Source organism: Panthera leo, chromosome D3 (assembly GCF_018350215.1).
Source record: "Panthera leo isolate Ple1 chromosome D3, P.leo_Ple1_pat1.1, whole genome shotgun sequence".
In the NCBI taxonomy this organism is placed as follows: domain Eukaryota; kingdom Metazoa; phylum Chordata; class Mammalia; order Carnivora; family Felidae; genus Panthera; species Panthera leo.
In genome coordinates, this window is record NC_056690.1 from 55,162,804 (window position 1) to 55,188,009 (window position 25,206).

Sequence of the window (25,206 nt, forward strand, 5' to 3'; positions counted from 1 at the left end):
GTGATTCAAATCCACATCTGCCCAGTTTTGGGGCTCTGGTCCTTAAGTGTGTTAATGTAAATACTTCCTCATTCATTTGTCCTGGTATTATTTTTATGACATTCATTTCATATTTAAAAAATATTAAAGCCAAGGCAGCTTTTGCAAAGGTTCTAAAGATTTCTTTCATCTGTTTCCTCAGAAATTTATTTTCTTGACTTAGAGGCTAAAAACTACCATAGATGGTTTCTGTTCTATTTTCCCTCACAGACCAGTTTTAGCATTCGATATGAATAGTCTATATACAACATTTATAACATAGTTTAATGCAATTTAGGATCTGAATTCACAAAATATATAATTCTGGATGAAGCTTCCAGGTACTTTCTGGATGTAAGTAAATATTTTTATTCACCAACTAAATTCCAACTTTTCTTTATGGTGTTGACCATGACCCTTGGAGGATCTGAGCTTAGCAAAAGAGAGCGAACTTCTCTGTAGTGTAAATCCTCATTTATTTCTCTGAATATTGAGATGAGATCAGCAGAATGAGCCTTATTTCACGTAGAATTATATGGGCATCACAATCTTATTGCTGTCACTTCTTGTTTATTCATCTAATGCTATTTCTCTTCTTCTAGAGCTTAAGTGAAACAAAGATAGTACTTCAGGAAATATCTTCTTTTCCTTTGCTCCCACGTCCTCCATTCCCCCCTCAGTCTTGTGGAAATTTGGCCATACTTTCTCATTTTGGATGAAGGTGATGGTCCTGAGTGTTAATGTTTGTGTGGTCTGCTCTAGGCAGAGATGGTACTATGTATAAAGAGAAGAATACCTTTAATCCACCAGGATGTTTGATGAGGGAATGAGAAGAACGAAAGACACTACTAAACAAATGCAAAAGTGTTCTCCAGTTCTTATCCTTTCTCCAATTTTTACACGTGTATCTTGTCACTTTTTGGCTAATGCTGTCTTTACAAGCCAACTTCCAGTAACTGAATAAGAAAAACTGCTAGCGGGAGGTGGGGAGAATGAACAAATACAGATACTGCATTTTTAAAAATCTTCCAGTGACTCTGCCTTTTTTTTTTTTTCCAGACTTCACTGTTTACTGAGTTCACCTTCATAGTAGGAAATGTAAGATGCATGAAAGTTAAACATTTTTTTCCCATTGTTAAAAGCTGCAGTGAAGAATGAGGTTTTTTCTTAATTCGTCCCATCTTCACGCTCTATCTTCTCGTGACATTTTATCTCATTCTCTTTGGTGCTGGGTGATAGTGGTAGGCAGTTTGAGGGAAAAGAGCAACCCCAAGCCATGAGAGGTGTCATCCAGAAAAATGGATGATGAAGAAACAAACAATAGGACTTTAATAAACTTTAGTGTTTTGTTACAGTTTTTTCTGCGTGTTTGTTCGTATATCTTTAATTGTGTTGGATAGAGTCTACAGGGAAGAAAAAAGATGGTCTTCTAAGTTATTTGAAACAATCTTTCTCTGTCTTTAATGAATGGTTGACTGGCTATTTTGTTAGTCTGTAGACTGCTACACAGTTCTTTCATTTTTCCTCCTTGGGGACAAATGGTAGGGTTGCACTTCTTGCCCCCTTGAAGTTAGGCATTAACCATGTGAGTTGTTTTGTCCCCTCTAGCTAGTGTTTTATTCCCCTTATTTTTTGCTCGGTTGTGTTGATCACAGAAGCTGGTGACAAGATGGAATTTCAGTCATCCCGGTTCTTGGTTGGACATAGAAATGTTGAGTGAGAAATCAGCATTTGTTTTAATCCACTGAGATTTCAGGGTTCTTTTTTTTTTCTTTTCTTTCATTTCTTTTGTTTTTTCTTCCTGTTTTGTATCCTTGCCTATCCTGACAGATACAGCCTGTATAGCAAAATGGGTGTTTTTGTTGCAGGACACCTTTTACCTTTGTTTATGAGACACTAAATGCATAATTACATGCTTAAGAGGCAAGTGAGGCAAAGAAGGTTAAATCCCTTTTTTCTTCTCCATTACATGAAATTGCTTTGTAAAATCATCCTCTCTAGTATGTACTCTTTGATATTTTTAAACCAGTAAACAATAGGGAATTTTCATTACAAGGGAAACTCTTTTATATTCTATCTTAAGATAATTCTGTTCATATTTTTGCTTTATAAAATAATTGCTTTTCATTTTATCAGTCTGCTGAGGAGGAAAACTTTCTAACCAGAAGGAGTAGAACAATTATTGTTAATAGAGAATTGAATTCCAAGATAGTTGAAAAGATAGAAAAAGGGCACCTGGACATTTTAAGTTAGTTCAAGTTTCCAATTGCAGACAAATTGTGCTTCATTGAAAAGGTATGACCAGATTTCCAAACCATTGAGAAGAGGAAAGCAGACACTGTAATAACACCTCTTTCTTTCTCTTTCTCTCTGTCTCTCTCTCTTTCTCTCTCTCTTTTGGCCTAGGGCAATGCTGGTAGAGGGAGCACCCCCACTAAGGGATTATATTTCCCAGTCTGTCTCAGAGATTCCTGTCTACATTTCCCTTCCATTGAGGGCTCATTCACCCTCGGGCTGTTCCCACCGGTTTCCACTCTCCTCTAGATATAGCATACAGAAACTCCTGACAGCTGACAGACTCCCCATTGAGCCCTACTCCTTCATGTAGGAAAAGGGGGGAAAATGAAGAAAACTTGTCTTGAAAGCCTGCGGCCATTCACACCACAAGGAATGTGTTGACCATATGCATCTTAAAACCAGATGAACAATGTTTGTCCAGCCCTTCCGGCTCACCAGTGCACAACCATATCTGTTCCATGCTCTAAAGCAAAAACTCAAAACCAGATTTCCTACCAATTTTCTACCAATCTTATGCTCAAATAGGGATGGAGTTATTAGTGCATAGTCCCATACATATTAAATTATATTGTTCATTAAGAAACAATTTATCTGCAGGAGACATTGATTTTCACAGTGTATTCCTTATCTTTAAATTTTTTTGGCCTTTTATATGGGGGCATGTTAATTATAATTATCATAGGCAAGGCCACCTCTGAATTGCTGTGGTCACAAAACAGACTTTCATTTTCCTGTTTTAATTGCAGTGATATGGAGATAATGTGTTTTATGTTTATTTCCCCTTTGCACTAGGATACCTACAGAGTATCCCAATGTTTGTTCTCTTGTATGTTCTTTGTACCTGATGGCAGACTTAGTTATCTCGTAAAACCTGAATGTCAGAGTAGTTAATAGAACTCTCAACACTTTTCCTACAGATAGCTTCTGCGGGGAGGATTTGATTCTTTGTGGGGCTAATGCCTCCTGTTGTAGTTGAGTGAATCTAAGAGAAAAACATCTGGCCTAATTTATCTTCAGGCATAATTTAATAATGCTGAATGGCAACCTCTGGGAAAAATCTAAGTACGACTTTATGTAACCACTAATTTAGAGTTGGTTAATAGGTAATTCTTATTTGTGTTTCTTTCGAAGGAATAGATATTTTGATCACATCAGAGCTAATCATTTTTCTTCATTCTGACATCTAAATGTGGTATTATAGTATAATGAGCTCCCAGCCTATTAGTTTGCAGAACCCAACTGGTAAAATCAGGACTGAGGAAGTCTCAAAAGCAATAGGGACTATCTGATTTCATAAAGAGTCTTTTGTTGGCAAAGGTAAGTTTTAATGCTCCATTACCTCCTTAAAGAGACTCAGCCCATATTTCATATCAACAAATATCGGCTGATTGAAACCAGTTCTGTTTCCTTTGTGCCCTGATAAATATGGCCTTTATTCCTCCAGCACATAGTTTAAGAAACAGGACAGAAAGGGAGGTAGGATGGAGAGGGTTGGAAAACTTGGCTAATACTGAGGTGGGCAGTACATCAAGTGGAATATAAAAGTAATTGCCCCACGAATGTATTTACATAAATCTTTGTGCAGATACTCAAATTATGTCTTCATTACTTGAGTGCAGTGAATCTGGTGGGAGATCTTTGACTTGGTTTCTGTATAAACAGTTATGCTGGATTTTTCTGCATGATTCCAGTTAGAAACAGGGACGCACATATCACATAAGCCTTTTGGCCTTCAGAAGGCCTCTAGGTTGTATCGCTAAAATATTAGGATACCTGCTTCATATTTTTAAAATGTTGGCCCTTTTGCTGAAGCCTGGGATTGAGGAATGTTTTTTTAGCTCTTGCTCATCAAAGTTGTGTTCTAGATAAAAATCTCTTACTGATAGAATTATGTCTAGCTTTGCCTGGTGAGTTCCCACTTTTATACAGTTGTTTTAAATTTTTAACTGTGTCTCTGGATGGTTCAAAGTGCGTATTTCACAAAGCGCTAAACATTCTGCATTCCCAAGTTTCATTTCACTAAGAATTTGGGTTTCCGATGATGAAGAAGTAAGTTTTAGCAGTAGGTACTGTTTTATTTATCTTCTAAGGGAATAAAAAATTAATGTCAGGCTTACAGACATATATTTTGTACTTTAAAAAAATATCCTGTGAAAGGAACCAACTAAGGGCTTAGTAATTAGTATAACACACAGATTGGTCATGAACATTTGGTCATGAACAGTGACTAAAATCCAACTCTAACCAATTTAGTGAGAAGAATTTATTGGATGACGTGTATAAACCTACACCGGTATAGGAGAACAAAGGTCCTTAGCAACATCTGAAAAGAAGGCGTGAACATGTCCAGGGCTCCCTCATCTCTGTTTCTGTACAGAAGCCTTCTTTTCTGGGCCTGGTTTCTTTCACATAGATAGAAACTTGGCTTCTACCAAATCTGAGGCGCTCATCACATAGGGTTAATATCAGAAAGGAACTGAGATTTGTTTTCTCGAATTTTTAAGTAATGTGTCCTGGGGAAGATCAATGATTGGCCCTCCTTGTGTGCCTGACCCCTGCCATCCCACCACCCCATCATTAAGTATCTACAGGAATATGCATTTAAATCAAAGTAGGAAAGGTTATTTTTCAGAAGAAGAGAATAAGGAGTTGTGTCCACACGACAATAAATTCAGTACATCAATTCTTCCTTGTCATTTGTTCATCTTGTTTTCATTCCTTAGGCAAGTTTTTTGAGTGCCTACTGTGTGCCAGGTACTAGAAATAAAACAGTGACCAAAGAGAAAAAAAAAATACCATGATGATTATCATTACTTCCATGTAATACCACCACTGGAAATAGGGTAGGCAAGGGTCCTTTCTATATAGACTAAATTAGCATTTTGAATGAATATGAAAGAAGGCATATGGCTTGGTCTCCTTCCTTTTATTTTAAATCCATTTCTAAATAAATTAGCTGTTTGCCACCCTCCCCTCCCTAACTGTAGTAAACCAGAAGATGGGTGTCTCTAGAGGTGGTGGTGACACGTTTTATTGTGTTTCATTTTGGTGTATGTGTGTGCTTGGTAAATATTTGTTAAATCAATGAATTATTGAAGAGGTGATGTTGTTTTGTAACTATAGTCAGGAGAAAAAGGTTACTATTAACTGGGACAAAGAAAGCATCATTGTCTTTGTCATTCTTCAACATTTAAGTGGTCAGAATCAAATCATTCCATATAACAAAGTCATTTTCTACAATTATCTCAAGATATATTTTGCAACTAATTCCTTCTGGCAGCTACATCTGGATGCTGTGTCATTTCAAAACAGTCTGTGAGTATAACACTGAAGAATTTTCCTGACTCCTATTGAATGATGAGTAATATTTGCTTTAAAAAAAATTCAATATACCTAGATTTTATTTTCTCCACTGTGCTTTTCAGTATAAGGTGCATAATGGTTTTTGTTGCTGTTTGAGTATTCATTTTTATTATGTTTGGAACTGATTTTTAAATTATTGATTAGGTATATGTTATTTTATATGGTATATAGATTATATAAGTTATGTAACTTATATTATGTAATATTGACATAAATTAGCTAAATGACACACTGTATTAATATACAATTTAAGGATTATAAAAGGCATTTATGCTTCTACATACACAAATATAAATAAAAGTATGCCATTTCCTCCTTGAACTTTTCTACCACTCTCCAGAGTAATATTTAACTACTAGAATATTTTAATGTGTGGATGCGTGTGTGCGCATGTGTATGTGTGTAAGGACACCACATAATTTGAATACATGCTTTGTCTATACATCCTGTTCTTCGGCTTGTTTATTTTTACTCATCGCTTTCTCATGGACATCTTTCTATGTCAGTGCGTATTTTCTTTGCAATGGCAGTATATTATTTTATGGTATGTATGTGCCTTCATTTATTTACTTATCTCCCTCTTAGATTATGTCTTGTGCTTTAAAAAATTCAAACAATACTTCATTGAACCTGCAGAATGGGCTGTGGATTTCTGTAAGAAAAATTCCTAAAAGTGAACAAATGGGACCACCTACCTTTTACATTTTAGCAGTCTTGCTGAATTACCCTCCAAGTAAGTTGGCACCATTTGCTGTAAGATAGTATATTTTAATGGTGAAACACTTGGAGTCTGAGGGCATGGGTTGGAATCCCAGGCTGACTTCTTACTTGGGAATAGCTTGGTGTAAATGAACTAATACATCTGTGTCTCAGTTCTCTTCTCTGTAACACCAGTACCTACCTTGAGAGGTGGTCGTAAGAATGAAATATGTTAACATAATTCAAGTTCTTGCAAAAGTACCTAGCATGTTTCTATTACAGAATGCTTTCTAGCATTACATTATTACTACCCTCTGTTACTAACACAAACACCCTGTAAGAATTCCGAAAATAAGGAAATTTGGGGTCTCAGCCGATTGCTGCTTTAGAATGTTATCTTGAGGAGAATGCTGGCTTTGTCCATAGGTTTCCATGTAGACAATATTTAGCTTCCCATGTGTGGACAAAAATACACATTAATATCCTTAATTTTCATAATGTTGTATTCTCCTCTCTGCAAACCAGGTTTTTAGAGTTATTATGTCTATAGTAATAAAAAATAAATAAACTCCCAACTCATTAGAGTATATAATCTTAATCATATTGAACCTTGGGAAGACTACTTGGATTACTTTACCTAATTATGTTCAATTATATTATTATGTTTAGATTTTTATGAGAGGTTTTACAACAAAACCTATGTATGTTCTATGCTTGCTTTTGTGAAACTCATTGAAGATCTTCACTACCAACTGATGCGACTATATGAATTTCCATAGGAGACAATTCTCTTAGTTTAGAAATAGTAAAACCTTAACACCTTTGACAAGTGAATATTTCCTTCATTCAACTAACAGGAGTTAACTGACTGCCTGTGCGTTTTAACTGCCATGAAATTAGTCTGATGTTCACGGTCAGAGTGGTAGCACCTTTACTACTGGGCATGATTTCTCAGCTTTGAAATATTTCATTATGTTTTTCCCCTTTAAAATAGTGCAGAAAAAAATAATAAAGTGGTGCAAATTTCTTTTAAAGAAGATGTGATAAAGTCACATAGAAATTATATCCATCGAATCTAGATGAGATATGAAATGATGACATATGAGCTTGGGGACGAGACACCTAAAGCATCTGCACATATACTCAGGACTGCTGATGATGATGATCATGGGGAAAATCACCGAGAATGGGGGAGGAATTGTCCAAGAACTGAACCACCGCCCTTCAAATCTTGGCTTTACTACTTTGTAGCTGTGTGACTTTGGGAGAGCTAAATAACCTCCATTGCACCTTAGTTACCTCATCTGTCATAAAATGAGGGTGATAACAGTCCCTCCACAGTAAGAGGGTTGGTATGAGGATTAAGTGAGTTTATATATATGTTGGAATAATGCCTAATGCAGAGTCACCGCTGTGTAAGTATTTGCTGTTGTGATGATTATAAAAAGAGATATAAGAAAGTGTTTGAAGTCACAGATTATTGAGCTTTATCTCAAATCTCAGGAAAATTCTAGACTGTATTATTAAATAGATGACTGTAAGCATTTGCAAATGGAAGTAGTGATCCCTGGAAGGCATTATAGATTCTCCAAGTTAATTCATGTCAAACTAAATTAATTTATTTTTGATAGGATTATTAGACTTACATATCAAGAGGATGTTCCTGTTGGAGCTGAGTTTCAGCTGGTCATTTGGGGTATAATTAAATGAATTTCTAGAAGATTTAACATCTATAGCCAAGTATGTTGATTGGCTAATTGGGATGAGTGTGAAAGGAGATTCCAACAGCAGCTGCATGGTTGTGGCTTTGTTTTCCATTGCTTGGTTCAGCTCTATCATGAGTGACTTGAAGGAATACATCAGAGTGATGCTTGTCAAATGTGTGGGATATCACAAAATAGATAGGGGGAATCAGACAGTTGAACAAGAGAATGATGATTCCCAAAGAACTTTATAAGGTTGAACAAACAACCTTCATCTAAAGAGATGAAATTTGAGGTAAATACTTTTAAAATGTGTGGATACCATAAAGTTTAACTGGAACCTGGAATAATCAGAAATCTGGGAATAGTAAGATTTCAGAGCCTGTAAAAATTAATTGAAACAAACACTAGTGCATAAAGCAAGCATTTATGTCCAGCATATTTGGAAATACATGCCATAGAATTATACGTGTGATTGCAGAAACAAATGTTGAAAGATCTGGAAGTTTTAGTTGGTTGACAGCATGAGGCCTGCTAAAAAAGAGTGAGTGTCCTATTAGGTTGTATTAATGTAATTAAACGAGTTAGGGAAAGGGAAGTCATAGTTTCAGTATATTATGTTTCACTCAAACTACATTTGGAACATTTATTAATGGTATTTAGCTGATTTATTTCAATTAGTAGAATTCTTCAGGCACGTAAATTAGAAGTGACATCGGCAGACTCAATGTTCAAAGAAGAGTGATGTGCGAGACAGTGTCTGCAAACTATTTTATGTGAGGATTGGTGGAAGAAACTGAGGATCCATTAGCCTAGAGATAAAGGAAGACGGGTCTCTTAGCAGTGTATTCAAACAGGTGGCAGTGTATCATGAGTAAATGATTGGGCCCCATTTTGCAAATCACATAACACAGTCACCTGACTTTAAGCTTTCATGTTAGGAAAGCGTTTGTAATTTAACCTTAAATAATTGTGACATTCAAAGGCAAAGGCCAGGACTATTGTAGAAGTCATAGGAAAGCAGAAGTTTTACTTGATTCACGGAAAAAGCATTTTAATAATTGGTGGGTTTGAATAGAGTACCCTGCCTGGAGATTTCTGTGGGAGAAGTATTTCGTTTTCATTAAAGAGATGTTTTACTTTTAAAACAGGTTTCATGCACATCATTTAAGTAGTTTTTAATATTTTTCTTTTACATTTTTGAGAACATTGTAGAAATTCTGGGTATCTCTCACTTTGTTTTCTCTCTGTGTTAAAAGTAATGGTAATTGTTTCAAAAGATTAGAGACTTAATGAGGCAGAACAAAGTTACCAAAATCCCACAGAAAATTAGAAGTCACCTCTCCGTTGCGTAGAATTTTATCTGTAAATTCAGGCAGTGATCACGCTTTGAACTCTTTTAGGCCTTAGAAAGCCATCTTTCTACTCTCAGTTGTGCTCAGTTTTATGAGGCTGGTCAAGTAAAATCATTTGACAGATTTTTTTTCCTCATGGGTATTGTATGATACTACTTATAGTTACTTGAAAGTTTGTCTTTAAGTGCGTATGGTTGGAAGTAAGTTGTTACTGTTGGTATTCAGTATTTTTGCTTGATTTGTAATACAAACATAACAGGATAATTTGTCCCTGTAGCGTGCTTTTCTTTCCAGGTAACAGAGCAGTGTCTGAAAGAGTACCATATTGTATAACCCCTCTTGTTAAACACAGAAAGACTGTTGGATGATGAAACTGGACACAGCGTGTGCAGGTTTACCTGTGAATCTGTTGTGGGACAAGTTTGGCTGTGGTCACACGATGAGGAATGGCGCTGTGTAGCTAGCCTTATTTGCAGAAGCTCAAGTACAGTTGATGCAGGAAATCTCAAAGAGAGACAATATCTAACATCCATCATTTTTTAAATAGCTCTCCTCATGTTAGGACGTTCTCAGAGCTCTCCCTGCCAAACCAATAGTATTAACTAATATTTATTAGCACATATTGCCACAAGCAGTCATTTGGCGTATTGGAATCATAAGCGCTTTATATTCATTATCTCGTTTTGTCCTCAGAGCATTTTTATAAATGAGCAAGTGAAGAAACTGGGATTCAGGGAGGTTAGATATCTAAGATCAGATAGCTAGTGAGTAGGGGTTCTTGGTTCATCTGACATCAAAGCCCATAACCTTCTTTATTATTCTATAATCATTCCAAATATAGGTCGACTGAAAACATCTCCCCAAATTACCTTGGTCTCTGTATAAGCTTACTTAGTAGTGCTGCAATCAGCCGGGGTCGGGGGGCGGAGGGTGGACCTGAATGAGAACCAATGCTTGCAGTGTAGCAGGAAGAATATCATTAAACAGGCAGTTCTAATTAATGACTGCTTGACAAGTGCTCCAAGGGAAGGTACAATTTAAACCATTATCTGAGAGTTTAAAGAAATACTCAATGTTTCTTAAGTGATAGATTGCAGAAGTGGGTATTATGAGGTAGATACTGTGTGTAATATCTTGACTGGAGGTCCTCAGTTTCTGTAAAACCCCTGTGCTCATGAAGAGAAACAGTTTAACTTAGTAGAAGAAGCAGACTTCAGTGTCAGATGGGCCAGACCCATCATTTACTGGCTGCTGAACCTGGGGGCACTTGATCTTCTTGGAGGCTGCTTTCTTCTGAGTGAAGTGATCCCGATTCTCAAGGGTATTAACACCAAATTTCTGTATCTTTTAAGTCACACATTCATAAATGCTATTGAAGCATGTACTTTCCCCCATAAAATGCATGCAAGTAGAATAGAAAAACTGGATCATCTTTAAACCCTTAACTGGTAACCACATACGTTACAGTTAGAGAACAAGCTGACTGAGCTGCAGATACTGGGCAGTTGGGAAAGGTGCTGTCACTTTTTATGTGAGTGATTTCCTCATCTGAATCCTACCAGTGATCCAGATTCATGTTTCATCATAATGACACGGACCTTTGAGGCTTCTCAAGAAGAGTGGAAGTAGGGAATGTTAAATATATGAATCCCAGAGTCTATTGCAATATATGTAAAGCTCCTACAGACTTAGCACAGAATTATCTAATAAGTGTTAACTGTTCTTATTCCATTTAAACATTGTCATCATCAGGGTTACAATGTGTACAAGTCCTGTCCTTCCACTTACTTCCACTCCCTTCCACTTTGTGCATCTCCGAGAAAGTTAATCCTGCCTCCTTTATGTATCTCACCGAGTTGATGTAAGGGTCAAATAAAATAATATACGTTGAATGACATCAAGTAAAATACATTCTGTGAAAGCACTCTTTAATCATATAGAGAACTATATAATGGTTATTGTTATAACCCCTAAACCATTTACCTAAGACATGAGACCATAGGCAGCTAAACATTTAAATGAACTGCCTGCATGGATTAAGGGAAGATGCAATAATGTTAGAAAAAGGGAGAGAGCTTGGTGCTGGATACTCACTTAGGATTCTACAAATCTCACCATGTATCAATGACGTGATTTTAAATTGTAGAAATCTTTTTATTTTGCAATTAAATAAGTAAGCTCAGAGGACATCTCAGTGGCTTCGCTGGTTGAGCGTCTGACTTTGGCTCAGGCCATGATCTTGTGGTCCATGGGTTCAAGCCCTGTGTCAGTCTCTGTGTTGATAGCTCAGAGCCTGGAGCCTGCTTTTTGGATTCTGTGTCTCTCTTTCTCTTTCTCTTGGTCCCTCCCCTCTCTGTCTCTGTCTCTGTCTCTGTCTCTCACTCTCAAAAACAAATAGAAACATTTAAAAAATTAAAAATAAGTAAATTCAGAAATTTTTATTTAGGGTCTGAAGGATCGAGATTTTAACCATCAGATGAACATTGGTCTAATGTGTTTATCTAAGGGATACTTGAGATGACTTTTGTGTTTTGAGAGACACCCAGGAAATCTTGAGTAATCCTTAAAATGTTCAAAACATTTTATTTATTAGATAAAAATATTTGAACCTAAAACATAGAAAAATCCATTCCTAGGTTGGTCTGTGCCCTTAATGATAATGGCAAGCCATCTCTCTCTTCTTAACTGTATTACCACCCTTTCTTTGCAGGTTTTTTTTTCCCTCTTCCTGGGACATGTAGATGTCTGGAGGAGGAGGTTTCTGGGATGTCTGTCTTGTCTGACAGTAGCATGCATCTAGATATTCTCGAGATAGGCTCTGAGATAGTCACATAAGTAGAGAGGGTGAAATCCAGAAGTGTAGTCCTACACATATGTTCAGGTCCTCTGAAAAATACAAGAGGATCCCCTGCTCTGAAGGTAGCTGATTGTATACAGACTTGTGTCCCGAGCCATGGAAATCCCCCTTTCTGGAGAGTAGTGCTGAATCTGAAACCTACTGCAGACCAGCCCTGTGGAAGAAAGGAGGTTATGGAGATTGAAAGGAGTTTAGTGTTTAGGGCAGGGGCACGAGAGTTGCAAGACCCAGCTCTTAGACCGTGAGCTTGAAGTGGACTCACAAACACAGCTCTAACACTGGAGGACAGTTTGTTTTACAAAGAAAGAAAGGGCATTTTATGTAAAGATTGAACACTGTGGCAGACTGATTTGTATAGGGGAGACCTTGATATCTGGCCAGAGGTTTCTGATAGATCCAGCTAAGGGTATTCTTTGGGAAACTCGGAGGTTTTGGGGGCCTGCTTTTAAGGAGATAAATTCCAAAGCAGCTCAGTTTTCAGTAGATTTTTTTTTGAATGGGACTAGAAAGGATCAGTTTTTATCCAAAGTAAATAATATAGGAAAGAGAAAACATAGAAGTATTAGAAAGGAGACCCAATTCACATTATTTGTAGAAAATATGATTCTGTATTTCTGTACTGTGAGAACTAGTAAGAATTCAATTAGCTCTTTATATAGATAATAATTATCACAATTCAGTGGCTTTTGTATGTCTTAGCAATAAAATGCAAGAATATTATATGAAAAAGTGTATTCATAGTCGCAACTAAAAATATAAACAATAAAATGCTTATTACAGTTTATAAAACAAAACTTAAACACATGGAACACTGTGTAAATTGCTTGAAAATTTAATTAGATGTCTCATTTAATTCCAATCTAAATTTCATCTGGAAATATAAAGAAGTGAACAATTAAAAATTTAAGAAGGAATAATGAGATCAGTGGCCGATCCAGATAGTAAAGTGTATTATAATATCAGAGCAATTTGAAACAGTGTGGTGTTGGCACAGCAGTTGATTGAAAGATCAGGGGATCTGACAGGCCCCCAGACAGGCCCCAGGGACAGTGGTTTATAGTTTGGCCATTAGAGGGAATACGTATGGGGGCTCTGAGCATTCTCATCTCTACCTTAGCAAGAATAGCTCTGCTTTTGTGGATATTATATATTGGATGCCAACATTTATTTGGTTTCACATCCAAAAGAGTTTTCATTGTCCTAATATTAATATACAGTAGAGGGTGACTCAATAACCAAGATTGACTTATGAAACAAATTATGGTGGAGAATCTTATTTATAGGTGGTGGGGCGTAAGTTAGTGTTTCACCATGCTACAAAATGGTAAAATCCAGGTAAATTAACAAGTAAAACCAGGGGCTCCTGGGTGGCTCAATTGGTTAAGTGTCTAACTCTTGATTTTGGCTCAGATCGTTGATCTCACAGTTTGTGGGATCGAGCCCCGTGTTGATCTCTGCACTGACAGCACAGAGCCTGCTTGGGATTCTCTCTCTCCCTGTCTCTCTGCCCCTCCCCTGCTCACATGAGCACATGTGTGCATGCTCTCTCTCTCTCCCCCCCCCCAAAAATAAATAGACATACATTAAAAAAAAGTGAAACCATAAAAATATGAAAACCATATTTGTAGATATTTGCATGCTCTCTGGGTAAAAGGAATTTCTAAACATAAGACATGAGTCACGATGGAAACAACTGATGGAATTGTTCATGTGAAAATAGAAAACTTTACATATGTCCCTAAAATATCCCCAAAAGCAACAAAAATAATAGCTATTGTTAATATTGTTATATTGAATATTGTTAATATTCAATATGTGAATATTGTTAATATTCAAAACAACAAATATTACTTAACTATATAAAGAACTTTTTATACATTAATAAGGAAATATCTGGTGTCTATCCCATATGATACTCATTTGGGGAAAAAAACCCTTTGTCCTCATTAGTATTTACAGAAGTATGATTAGAATAACAATAAGCCATTACTTTTCTGACCTACTAAGTTGTCAAACACTACTCAAAGATAATGCTGAATACTGGCAAAGTTATGAGAGGCAGATTTAGTTCTGCTTGGTGAGAGTATAAATTGTTAAAATCTTTCTGGAAGCAATTGGCAGTGTATCAAGAGACATGACAGAGCTCACATCCTTTGACTCAATAATACTCTAAGAATGTTACATTCAATATATTCTTTATTTATTGAATTTTGAAAACAGCATAAATGCCTGTCCTTGGTGAAGTGTTAATTATGATGCCCATTTTGAAGAATTCATATTATATGGAGATAAGATAGGTAATGATATATGCACATATTTTTTATAATTATATTAAATTGCTATGTGTGGATAGAAAAAAATAGAAGGAAAACAAATATTAGGAATGGTTAGTATTCTTGTTTGTAGGCTTATGGGTGCATTTTGTTTTCTAGAATATAGGTATGAGTTTGCATTTTTCTAATTTTTACTATCTGAAAATAAGGTCATTTTAATGTCTATTTATTTTTTGAGAGAGAGAGAGAGAGAGAGAGCACAAGCATGAGCAGGAGAGGGTCAGGGAGAGAGGAAGACACAGAATCTGAAATAGGCTTCAGGATGTCAGCACAGAGCCCATTGTGGGGCTCGAACTCATGAACTGTGAGATCATGACCTGAGCCAAAGTCGGATGCTTAATCCACTGAGCCACCCAAGTGCCCCAAATAAGGTCATTTTAAATGATTATTATCCATAGAAAACTTCAGAATTCTATTTTCTGTTTTGTCACAATTAACATCATTATTGCCCTAGCCAGTTTCAACCTGTCATGATAATCTGAAATATTTATTGGCCCTATATAATCTTATTATGATTGTCTTAAAAATTGTGAGTAATCTTACTCTCTTCCCTGCTCTAATGCATCCTTGACCCCGGTTTCTAAAGAGGTAGGCACAAGATGGGAAACAAATTGGAGGAACGTGGTAAAATCAAAACAAGTGTTACATAACCATGAAGACATATTCAGATATTAGCTGTGCTTGAAAATGTCAGGAAGGATAATTGAGAAAGTTGAATTTTGCAGGGTGTAGGGAACGTAACACCTCATAGCCAAGAGAGTGTTGGGGCAACGGGCAGTTACTCAGTCTGCTGATGGCCTAGGGTGCTGGTTCACTCTGACTGTGGCTTCTTCCCACTGTAGTGTTTGAGTATGGCTGCCTGTGAGTCTGATTCGTGTCTCCACCATGTGTCACATTATTTTGATGGTATCAATGTTTTGTTCTGTGAAGGTAATTTCTCTCTCTCCTTTGTTAATGTTCACACAGCTAGTTCAGTGAAGCTTGTTCACAACCAGGAACTCTCCTTCTCTGTCTCCTTTCTCTGTCTTGCAGGAACGGAGGGTGGCTTCTGGTGTTTTGTGGCTTCATCATTTCCTTCCTGCCTCTCATCCACTTCACGATGTAATTCTTGGCACTTTTACTTCCTTTGTAGAGTAGGATGTGATGTCATAGAGAAGGGGACAGGGCTATCCAAATTCTCTCAATTGCTGGGAGGAGCTGCCCAGGTGTGCTGAGGGGCCTGTACTCAGGAAGAGAAACAGGGAATCCTCCACAGTGAGTAACCCCACTTTTGAGTGCACCCAAATTTCCGTTAAAACGTTGCCCAGTTCACTAGAGTTTCCTCTTCGGCCCTTTCTAGATTTAATCAGTTTGCCTTTTGGACATTCCCAGTTCAGCTCAATTTTCCTCCTTTCTCTCCTTTGTCCCCTCTCCCCCTCTTTCTGCCATCCTGTGCCTCTCCCCATCAGTTTCCCTCTTCCTTGCTTGCTTACTTGTGTATGTCTGTGTCTATCGACCTTCTGCCCGTATCTTTTATGAGAGCCCGTGAGTGTCCCCGGCATCGCCTATCATTTGGGTTGATGCCCACCCTGTATATAGTCCATGTGACCACAGCATCGCCTTTCAGTAATTCATAAGTGTGCACTGTTCTACTTATAGTTCTCATTTTACAAATTTTGTCAGCTGTTTTGTTTTCACGTCTATTTCTTTCCCGCCTTTCTTTGTGATCTAATCTTCCCCCTTTTCAGCTCTATGATGCAGTTTCCTTCTTGCCTTTTTTTAATGAACATTTTTACACGTTAGTCCTCTTCCCTATACAGCTATGCCTATGTTTCTTTATCCCCCTTCCCAGTTTTCAGTTCAGCTCTCCAGCGGCCTCCTCTGTGAGGACAGGTTTCCTTCTTTCCTACTGACATACTTGTCGCCGTCCCCTCTTTCTAGTGTAGCTCACATTTCTGTATTCTTTCAAGGACATACCACAACGGCTAAGGGACTGATCTGGACTGGGAAAGATGGGGACATTTCCTGGGAACGAGAGAGGGGAGAACAGGAAAGGGGCCCTAATAGTGAAGTGGGGCAGGCTGTATGTCAATCACCAGAGAACCTTGGTGAATAGAACCTTTGCTAGTGACCTGGTTGAAATTTGGCCATGGTAGTAGGAGAGACCACAGAGCTGTTTTGAACAGATTCAGAAGCCTTTTTAGTTGTTAAGGTGGCTCTGTTAATTCTTAATAATTAGGATCATTCCAGTAAATAATCATAAATTAGAACTCTACAATGTGCAGAAGCTTCTGTACAGCATCTTTAAGTGGGTATTGTCTACCCTTGGAGGAAGTCATTGTGAAGATGTGTGTAGACCTGTTTCTTATACCCAGAGGTGGCCCCTGTAGTCTGTGCTGGTGACAGCGTGGGCACTGTTGTTTACTGCTTTCCCAGCATGTAGTTAAACCCCTGGGTAAATAAAGGAACTTGATTTCCGGGTCTGATGGTCTAATGACCATGGAAATAATTAGCCATGTCCCATGTATCCCTCACACTTTGTTTAAAACAAGTCCCTTTCACTCAAAAATAAGGAGGCCAGAAGGGGAGAGGAAGAAAAATGGGACTCAGTTCATAAAACTGAGATGGGCTGAATGGGAAGAGGAAGGGGTTTACTTGAAATTAATTGGAAAAGGCAGAAGAAAGGAAACTGAGCTGAACTGGAAAACACACACTGTAATGACTTACTGGGTTTCTGTATGCTTTTTTCCATTTTGGCCATGAAGGAATTTTTTCCCTCTTTTTTTTTTTCCCTAATACAAAAGAGGTTGATCGAAATGTGAATCCAGTGAGGTTATTTCTAACCAGCACTTTGTTCTCTGCTGTTAGTATTGTCCAGGCTCCGTGTTTCCAAGGTCCTGGAAATTTAGGACACATTTTAATGACCTGAAAATCTGTCTTTAAGTATAAATATTAGCAACTTTTAATAAAGGAAATTATATACATTTATTAACTTGCTTTTTTTCTGTTTTCACATTTCTTTTTTTGGTGTGTATGCCTTTGTGACAATTTTTTGAGGAATGACCCCCCCATGTTGCAGAAATTGCCATAAATGTCCAGAAAAGAATTACATTCTCTCTTTGGACACCTGAACTGTAAAATTGGAACTTATTTTGATACAACAGCCCCTTCCCCTTTAAAATTTTAAAGAAGCATTGCATGATTCACATACATTTTCATTTTGTACATTTCCATATGATAATCTAGGAATTTTATTTTTATTTTTCAGGCACTAGAAAAACACCCCAACTCACCAATGACAGCGAAGCAGATATTAGAAGTCATTCAGAAAGAAGGGTTAAAAGAAACAAGGTCAGTATTCATATTTACATTTTCTATTTTCATTGATTAGTAATTGCTATTAATTGCAAAGCAATAGATGTATCTAGATTTTGATACTGTAGTTGACTGTGAATTAAGTAATTACCTGCAGATTCTTTTGTGATTGCCAAATATTTAGATGACCCAAGATTTCCTTGGAACTGCCTGTTGGCTTAATAAATTACATTCGGCAGGTTAATATAGAATGTACTTTGTTCACAAAGAGCCCTGCTGCATGAATTAGCCCTTCACTGGAGTTATTCCTTGTTCTCTGTCTCCTGTAAGAGGAGATTTTGTTTCTGAAAATGAATAAGAGGACCGCTTTTACAGGCTTAAGAAATAGATTCCAGGATCACTCTGATAAAACCTCAAGTGCCAATAAATGTGGTTACAAATTTAGCCCTCTTATATGTAGAATTCTCCTACTTTGAGTGTCATTGATCAGCTATTGCGAGTCTTTAAAAAAAATAACAGTTTTATTGAGATAGAACTCATATACCATAAAATTCACCCTTTTAAAAGGTACAATTCAGTGGTTTTTTAGTGTATTCACAAAGTTGTGCAGTCAGCACCACTATCTAATTTTAGGACATTTTCATCACCTTAAATGAAACCTCATCCCCATCAAGTAATCATTGCCCATTCCCTACTCCCTCCGGCCCCTGGTAACCACGATTTGACTTTCTGTGTCTGGTTTTGACTATTCTGGACATTTCATAGAAATGGAATTATACAGTATGTGTGTAGCCTTCTGCGTCTGGCTTCTTTCATTTAGCAAAATGTCCTCAAGGTCCATCCATGTGGTAGCATGAATCAGTACTTCATTCCTTTTTGTTACAAATAATACTCCATTGTATGGATGCATACTGCATTTTGTTTATCTGTGATTGTTCTCTATTTAGGAGAGTCTTTGATTGTCCAAATTTGACAATTTGGGCTTTAGCCATCAGTTTAGGGCCATGTTGATGATACCACTCAAGGAGAAAAAAGAAGTTGGTTACAAAGTAAAATAAACATTGAGCTGTCATCTGAGTGTGTAATCATCCATGTTACATAGAGTGAATGTTTTTTTGTATGAACTTGTCTACCTACAAGCCATTGGCAGACAGTATTTGCAGCTTGGTGAAAATAAAGCTGCTGAGCTACCTTTCGGATGTTTTTTACTGAGACTGAGATAGAACTGAGAGAAATGAGTATCCTCCTGAGGCCAAGTTTTCCTAAAAACAAATCGGTATTACCTGTAACTCTTACTGCTGGAAAGGGTGAGTAGCTTTTAGGTGTTTAAAATGGATCCTTTGCAAGTTCGATCCATGAACATCACAATTTAGAGGGGTGTAGGACATCTAGGCTCAAACTTTCATCTCTATGTTGGAGGCCTTTCCTGCCCGTTCTGAAGACAGAAGCTGAGATAATGTAATGACACCATTTTCGATCATTGTTCCCCCAACAAACTGGAGGCAACAGTGGGGAGAGAAGTTGCTGACCGAGCCGAACAGCTCTGGTAAGGGTAATCCTGTTCTTCAGAGCCGGATGTCAGTGTGAGGAGTTAGGAACAAAATGGGAACACCTGGAAATTAATTTTCTCCTTGTTGCTGTCAAAAACCCTGAAAATATTTATGCCATTTAGAAGGCACTGAAAGTGTTTGTGCAGCAGCCAAAAGAAAAGAGGAGGTAAAAATCTAAGGATATCAACTCCTCTTGAATGTGGGCTCTATGCCAGTGGAATCTGCCAACGTAGACATAAAAAGCATCTCCTAGAAGTAGACTTTTGAAATTTGTTCATTATGGTATCCTTCTCAACAGGAGTGACTACTCTGTGATCAGTTGTTATGCACCTTGAGATATAAAATTCCTGTACCATGCCTCTGAACAGCATTTTAATTACACTGACTATTGTAACAGCATTATTTCCTATTTTTCAAAATGCTGGTCTTCCCAGAATGGTATATTAAAGGGCTGTAAGCATATGTAGTTAACAAAACGCAAAGCAGCGTCTTTAAAGAGTGAAGAACACTGAAATGGAAGACGTAACCTGCTATTTCTCAGAATACATAGCCCTCCCTCTGCCCCCTCCACCCGGTTATTGTGTCCTTCTGTAAAGAAAAAAAAAAAATTGTTGTTACAAATACTGATAAACCAGTATGGTAGTAGTGAAAGTACCTGCAACGAATTCACAAGTTAAATAGGCAAGGGCACAGGCAAAGAAAGAGACCAGAGTTCTATTAAAGTTCTGTTCTGTAAAATCAGTTCTGCATTGAAGGGCCTCCAACCATACATTTTATGTTCTCATTTCTTTCTACTTTCTTTGACTCTCCTCTCTCCTGCCAATTGTGACCAGTTACTTACGGCCAGTGTGTCTGTGACCACTCTTACCTCGTTTTCTAGTTTGCTTATTGGAATCATCTCAAAAATAAAAGTACATGATTTCAGTGAGTTTTGGGCTTTCCTGCCTGTTATGTGTGTTGTTTTAGGGAGCAGATTCTGACATTTATTTTCCCTACTTAATGTACTGTTTTGCTACCTCCCAAGTTCTTAAATGTTTTCCAAATATTTATGGTAGCTGAGTAAACAAAGTATAACTGTATTTATTTTTCTTAAGTTACATTTAGAAATTCCCTCATCATAAGGTCATACATAGCTGCTTAATTTCTAGGTATTTATTAATGTGTTTTCCAAGAAATGCAGATTTGTGATATACCTGATAACATGGAGGGGAGTTATTGTGAACGGTACCAAGGTGGCCATGACCTTCTGGTGGTCTCTGTGGGTGGGAGGTGATGGTAGTAGTCCTCCCCCAAACAGTTCACCCTTGTACCTAGCATTTCCAGAAAAGAGAGATTGGGTCTTTATCCATCATCATTGTGAACCTGGATTTAAAGTAATGCCATTTGTTTCAAGTACCATGGGGGGTGGGGCTTCATTCTATGTGCCAGACAGCTCTCCTGTAGGGCTGACCTCACCGTCCTGTAATTTTGTCCTTGTTTGTCTACTTGCGCCCACCTGTGGGCTCTCCAGGGGCAGGGTATGTAACACTCCCAACACTCAGCAGATAGTCAATAAATATTTGTTGAGTAAACAATCTTTCTCAAGATGTTAATTTTCTGGGGCCACCTGGGTGGCTCATTCGGTTAAACGCCGACTTCGGCTCAGGTCATGATCTCATGGTTCACGAGTTCAAGCCTCGCGTCGGGCTCTGGACTGACAGCTCGCAGACTGGAGCCTGCTTTGGATCCTGTGCCTCCCTCTCTCTCTCTCTCTCTCTCTCTGCCCTCCCACCCCCACCCCTGCTCGTGCTCTGTCTGTCTGTCTCTCTCTCAAAACTAAAATAGGCATTAAAACAATTAAAAAATGTTAGTTTTCTTGTGCTTGGTGATGACTTGGCTTCCATTTAGAGTCAGAAGCTTCTTTTTAACATTATGTGTTGTATTTTTTCATCTTATTTAATAGTTTGTGTGTTTTAATCAAAACAAACTTAACAGTTTTGTGGGAACCCCATTAAATATATGCACGCTAATAGTCTTTGGCAGATTATATGTGAGCAAGTAAGGTTATTGTATGGTTGCCTGTTTTCAAACGCTGTTAAGTGCCTCTGGCTTAAACTTGTAATTTACAAAAAATACACCAATAATTTTGGCAAAGCTGATACGAGTATTTGAATGTGTTCAGTATATGTGATATTGTTAATTTATTTGACTGTGATGAAATTCTTGACGTTTTATGCTATCTTTTCCTCTTTTCAAGTGACACTTTAAATTGCATACTTTTCAAGTAGACATGATAAAAAGACGACAGCTTTTCTATATCATGCTCTGTGTATCTTTTTCATGTTATTGATGAACTGTGTAGTGTCTGATTAAATTCTATTTGGAAAAGCCAGACTGAAATAAGTTCTTTCCATGTGGCTGAAAAAGGTCAGAAGGACATATGGTTTTTGTTGAAAAAAATAACATCATGGCATGGTTGCCTAGAATTTTTAATGAAAATGTATTTGATAGGTTTTAATTCCCTTCTGTATAATAACCTAGAAGATTTTTATCAATACAGTTTTCCTCTGGTCCATCTATGTTTGCTTTGCTGATTCTGAGTATTTCCAGGCTTTTATCACTTTGTGTTTCTGAGTTGTGAACAATTGATAAGGCATAGCTGTTTGGAATGCTTTTTAGATGATCAGAATCTCAGAGTCAATCAAATAGCCATGTTGCTTGTGTAGAGGGGATTAAAATGTGCATATTCCAATCTGCTTTTGTGGATGGATATTTGATACGCCTGTTTGGACTGCTTGGTTAAACATTCCCACCTCCTCACGGAGTTAGGGTGCTTCTGTAGAATACGGTCTTGTCTGCAGTGATTTTAGTATGTACTGCCAAAGCGAGCACCTGTCTCCAGTAATTAGAAATATGTTTGTAGAAATAGAGGAGTAACTTTAGTTACCATGTTGGTTTGGATGACATTTGGGGTTGTCCTAATTCTGCTTTTCTGTTTATGGTTTGCTTTTTCAGAAGTTATAATTCCTTTACAAAGAGGACTGAGGGATTTTTAATGCCTCAGGATATATTTTTCTCTGCACATGTAATTTTTAAAGTGATGTTTCCCAAGAAGTATGTGCTTTCAAGTAGCGACATATCCAGGGGCCACAAAGTCAGGGAGTAAGGCTTGCAGCCCTTACGTCATGAGAGCAGAACAGTCACTCATCAGTGAGGGATAATTTCTTAGGTGCTGGGTGTTATCATTACAAGATAGCTGTTATTAATATAACATGAACTTTGATTTGGTTTTCATATTATTTGCTAATAGGCAAATAGTTTTCTAATGGAGGTGGAGGTATGGCAGTCATAAAACACACACACACACACACACACACACACACACACACACACACACAATACAAAAAAACCCTCTGTTGGGTGGGGGCAGGGTGATATTTATGAGGTACATTTTGCAAGATTATAGATGTCTTACTTAAATCTGTTAGATTTCATCAGCCATTTGCAGAGCAACAGTCTATAATCACATACCACAGTAGGGACATTTGAAAAGCTTTACAAACAGTCTCTGTTGTGTTTAGTGTTACTCAGAATATGGACATAGTTTTGATTTTGCAATGTGGAACATGCAATTGACAACCCAAGATTTTGTAATTATTCTGGTATCAATGAGAACTTTTTATTCCTACTGATAATTCTTAGAATAAATTTGTTTTGAGCTAGTAGCCTTAAGGTTTTGCATGTTTTCTGTTTTGCAATCTCTGTTATGATATGCTGAAATTAGAATCTCCACTTCATACTGTTGTTTATTAAAGATGTTGCATTTTTCTAGGGGGATAAATGTCAGAAAATTCTATTACCATGTATAGTGACAAACAATAAAATTTCTTGGCATTTCTCTTGGTGAGATTTACGTTTCTAATTAGTACTATAGGAGATGATTCTTTGTTGCTGCTGAAATGTTTTGTCTAGAGATAAGAAAGAAACACAAATAATTTCTACTGCAAAATCAATTCTTATCTCCAGACTCCATGTTGGCATCCCTCCTTTCACACTGAAATGGTGGTCTAGTTTGTGCTGAGGCATTTTAGAATTACAGTGTGAACTCACAGCGTTACCCCTGCCATTTGCTAACATCTAATCCTCTCATTGTGTAAATGGTGTGCACAGTCAGCTACTTAGCGGGGGCAAATGAGACAATGGTGTTATTAAACAGAAACATAGGGCAATCTGCATTTATTTACGTATGTGTATAGGTGTGTGAATGTGAGTGTGTAAGCAAGCCTTGAGAATAATTTACCTCTTAGCTGACATAAAATTTTACTCTTCATCATTACTCAGATTAGAAGTCTCAATCAGTCAGTCCCAACTCCCTTCGTCATGCCCCCATTGCCAGTTGGTTCTTAGGTAGTGTTAGTTTTACTGCCTAACTACATCTTTCCTTCTTTGTATCCCTACTTTTTGCCATTCATTCTGCAGTTAGAGTTTCTTAACTTCTTTTAAGAAATTTGCACTTATAATTTCTTAACTAGTTTTAGTGTAGTATCTTCTTATCTGGTCTCTTCAAATCCAGTCTCCCCCGTTTTAAATACTTTTTTTTTCCCCTGAAACAAACACTGCCATTTATGGTAGATTTCTTAACTGACAATCCATAATACTCCAGAGAATATATTGCACCTAGTAAACTGTGAATCAAAAGATATTGTCAGTTGTATGTTTGGTGATAATTAGATGAAATTGGGTATGGTACTTTTTTCTAGTTACATGTTATCTGAATAAATGCATGATATTCCAATAACGTAGGCTTTATGATGCGAATGATGAAAACACATTACATTTTATAGCTGGGATTTTGAATTTCCAATCCAGTCATTTATATGTATGTTTGGTTTTTCCCAAAATATGTCACTTAAAATGTCAGTCATTGGCATTGTGCATAATTAACTTGTTTCAAATTAAATGGTATAAAACTGAATAAAAAAAGAATTTAACATTTATACATGGATATCACTAATTGTTTAAAAATAGCTTTGCAATCTGTCATAAATTAAGCTTTCTTTAACTTTTTTTTTTAGTCTCAGGTGCACAACATAGTGATATGATAGTTCTCTACATTACTCAGTGTTCATCATAAGTGCAGTCACCATCTGTCACCATACGTTATGACAGTATTATTGACTCTATTCCCTATGCTGTACTTGTAACCTCCATGACGTAATTTTTTTAAGACAGGAAATTTATAACTCTTGATCCTATTCTTCTATTCCATCCTACTTTTTTTTTTTTCTTATTGTGAAAACGTGATTCAGGGGAATAAGATTGTATATTACTTTGGAAGCATTTCCCAGGTTAAAAAATAATTGTGTGAAACATTACCCTACAAGGTTCTGGCTCCTGGCACTACCTAATCAAACTGGGCTTCGGCAGCTTTAAAGCCTTAACAGCCAAGCATCTGATGTTGCAGCCACAGGTGACTACGTGCCTTTGGCTCTCACATTTCCCCCGTTAGCTTCTCGTGATTTTGGAAGTTAGAAGCAGAGCCCCATGAGGTGTTCATGAGCTGTGTCATGGGTGTGTGCATGCACATTTGTGTGCATTTCTACTGGTTGTCACGTTGTTTCGTAAGAGGCTGTAAGATCAGGTCGCTGAATGGAGAGGTTGCACTTTTCAGATCGAATGCCTCACGCTAATGTAATAAATTCGGAACAGGCCTCTTCCTAGTTCCCTGACTGAAGTCATATTAATAGTGATTGGCTT

At 37.3% G+C, this 25,206-nt stretch overlaps 1 protein-coding gene across 2 annotated transcripts in view; it reads left to right on the forward strand.

Annotated features, from left to right (window-relative positions):
• Window positions 1-25,206, forward strand: part of ASXL3 (ASXL transcriptional regulator 3) — a 175,880-nt gene that overhangs the window by 14,624 nt on the left and 136,050 nt on the right. The window contains exons 1-2 of one of the 2 annotated variants that reach the window (XM_042911004.1): window positions 15,404-15,727; window positions 17,874-17,956. In XM_042911004.1, the coding sequence (XP_042766938.1) occupies window positions 17,901-17,956 (56 nt within the window). In that variant the 5' untranslated portion in view covers window positions 15,404-15,727; window positions 17,874-17,900. Of the gene's footprint in view, window positions 1-15,403; window positions 15,728-17,873; window positions 17,957-25,206 lie in introns of those variants that run through there. The other variant, XM_042911003.1, reaches the window with a different exon arrangement.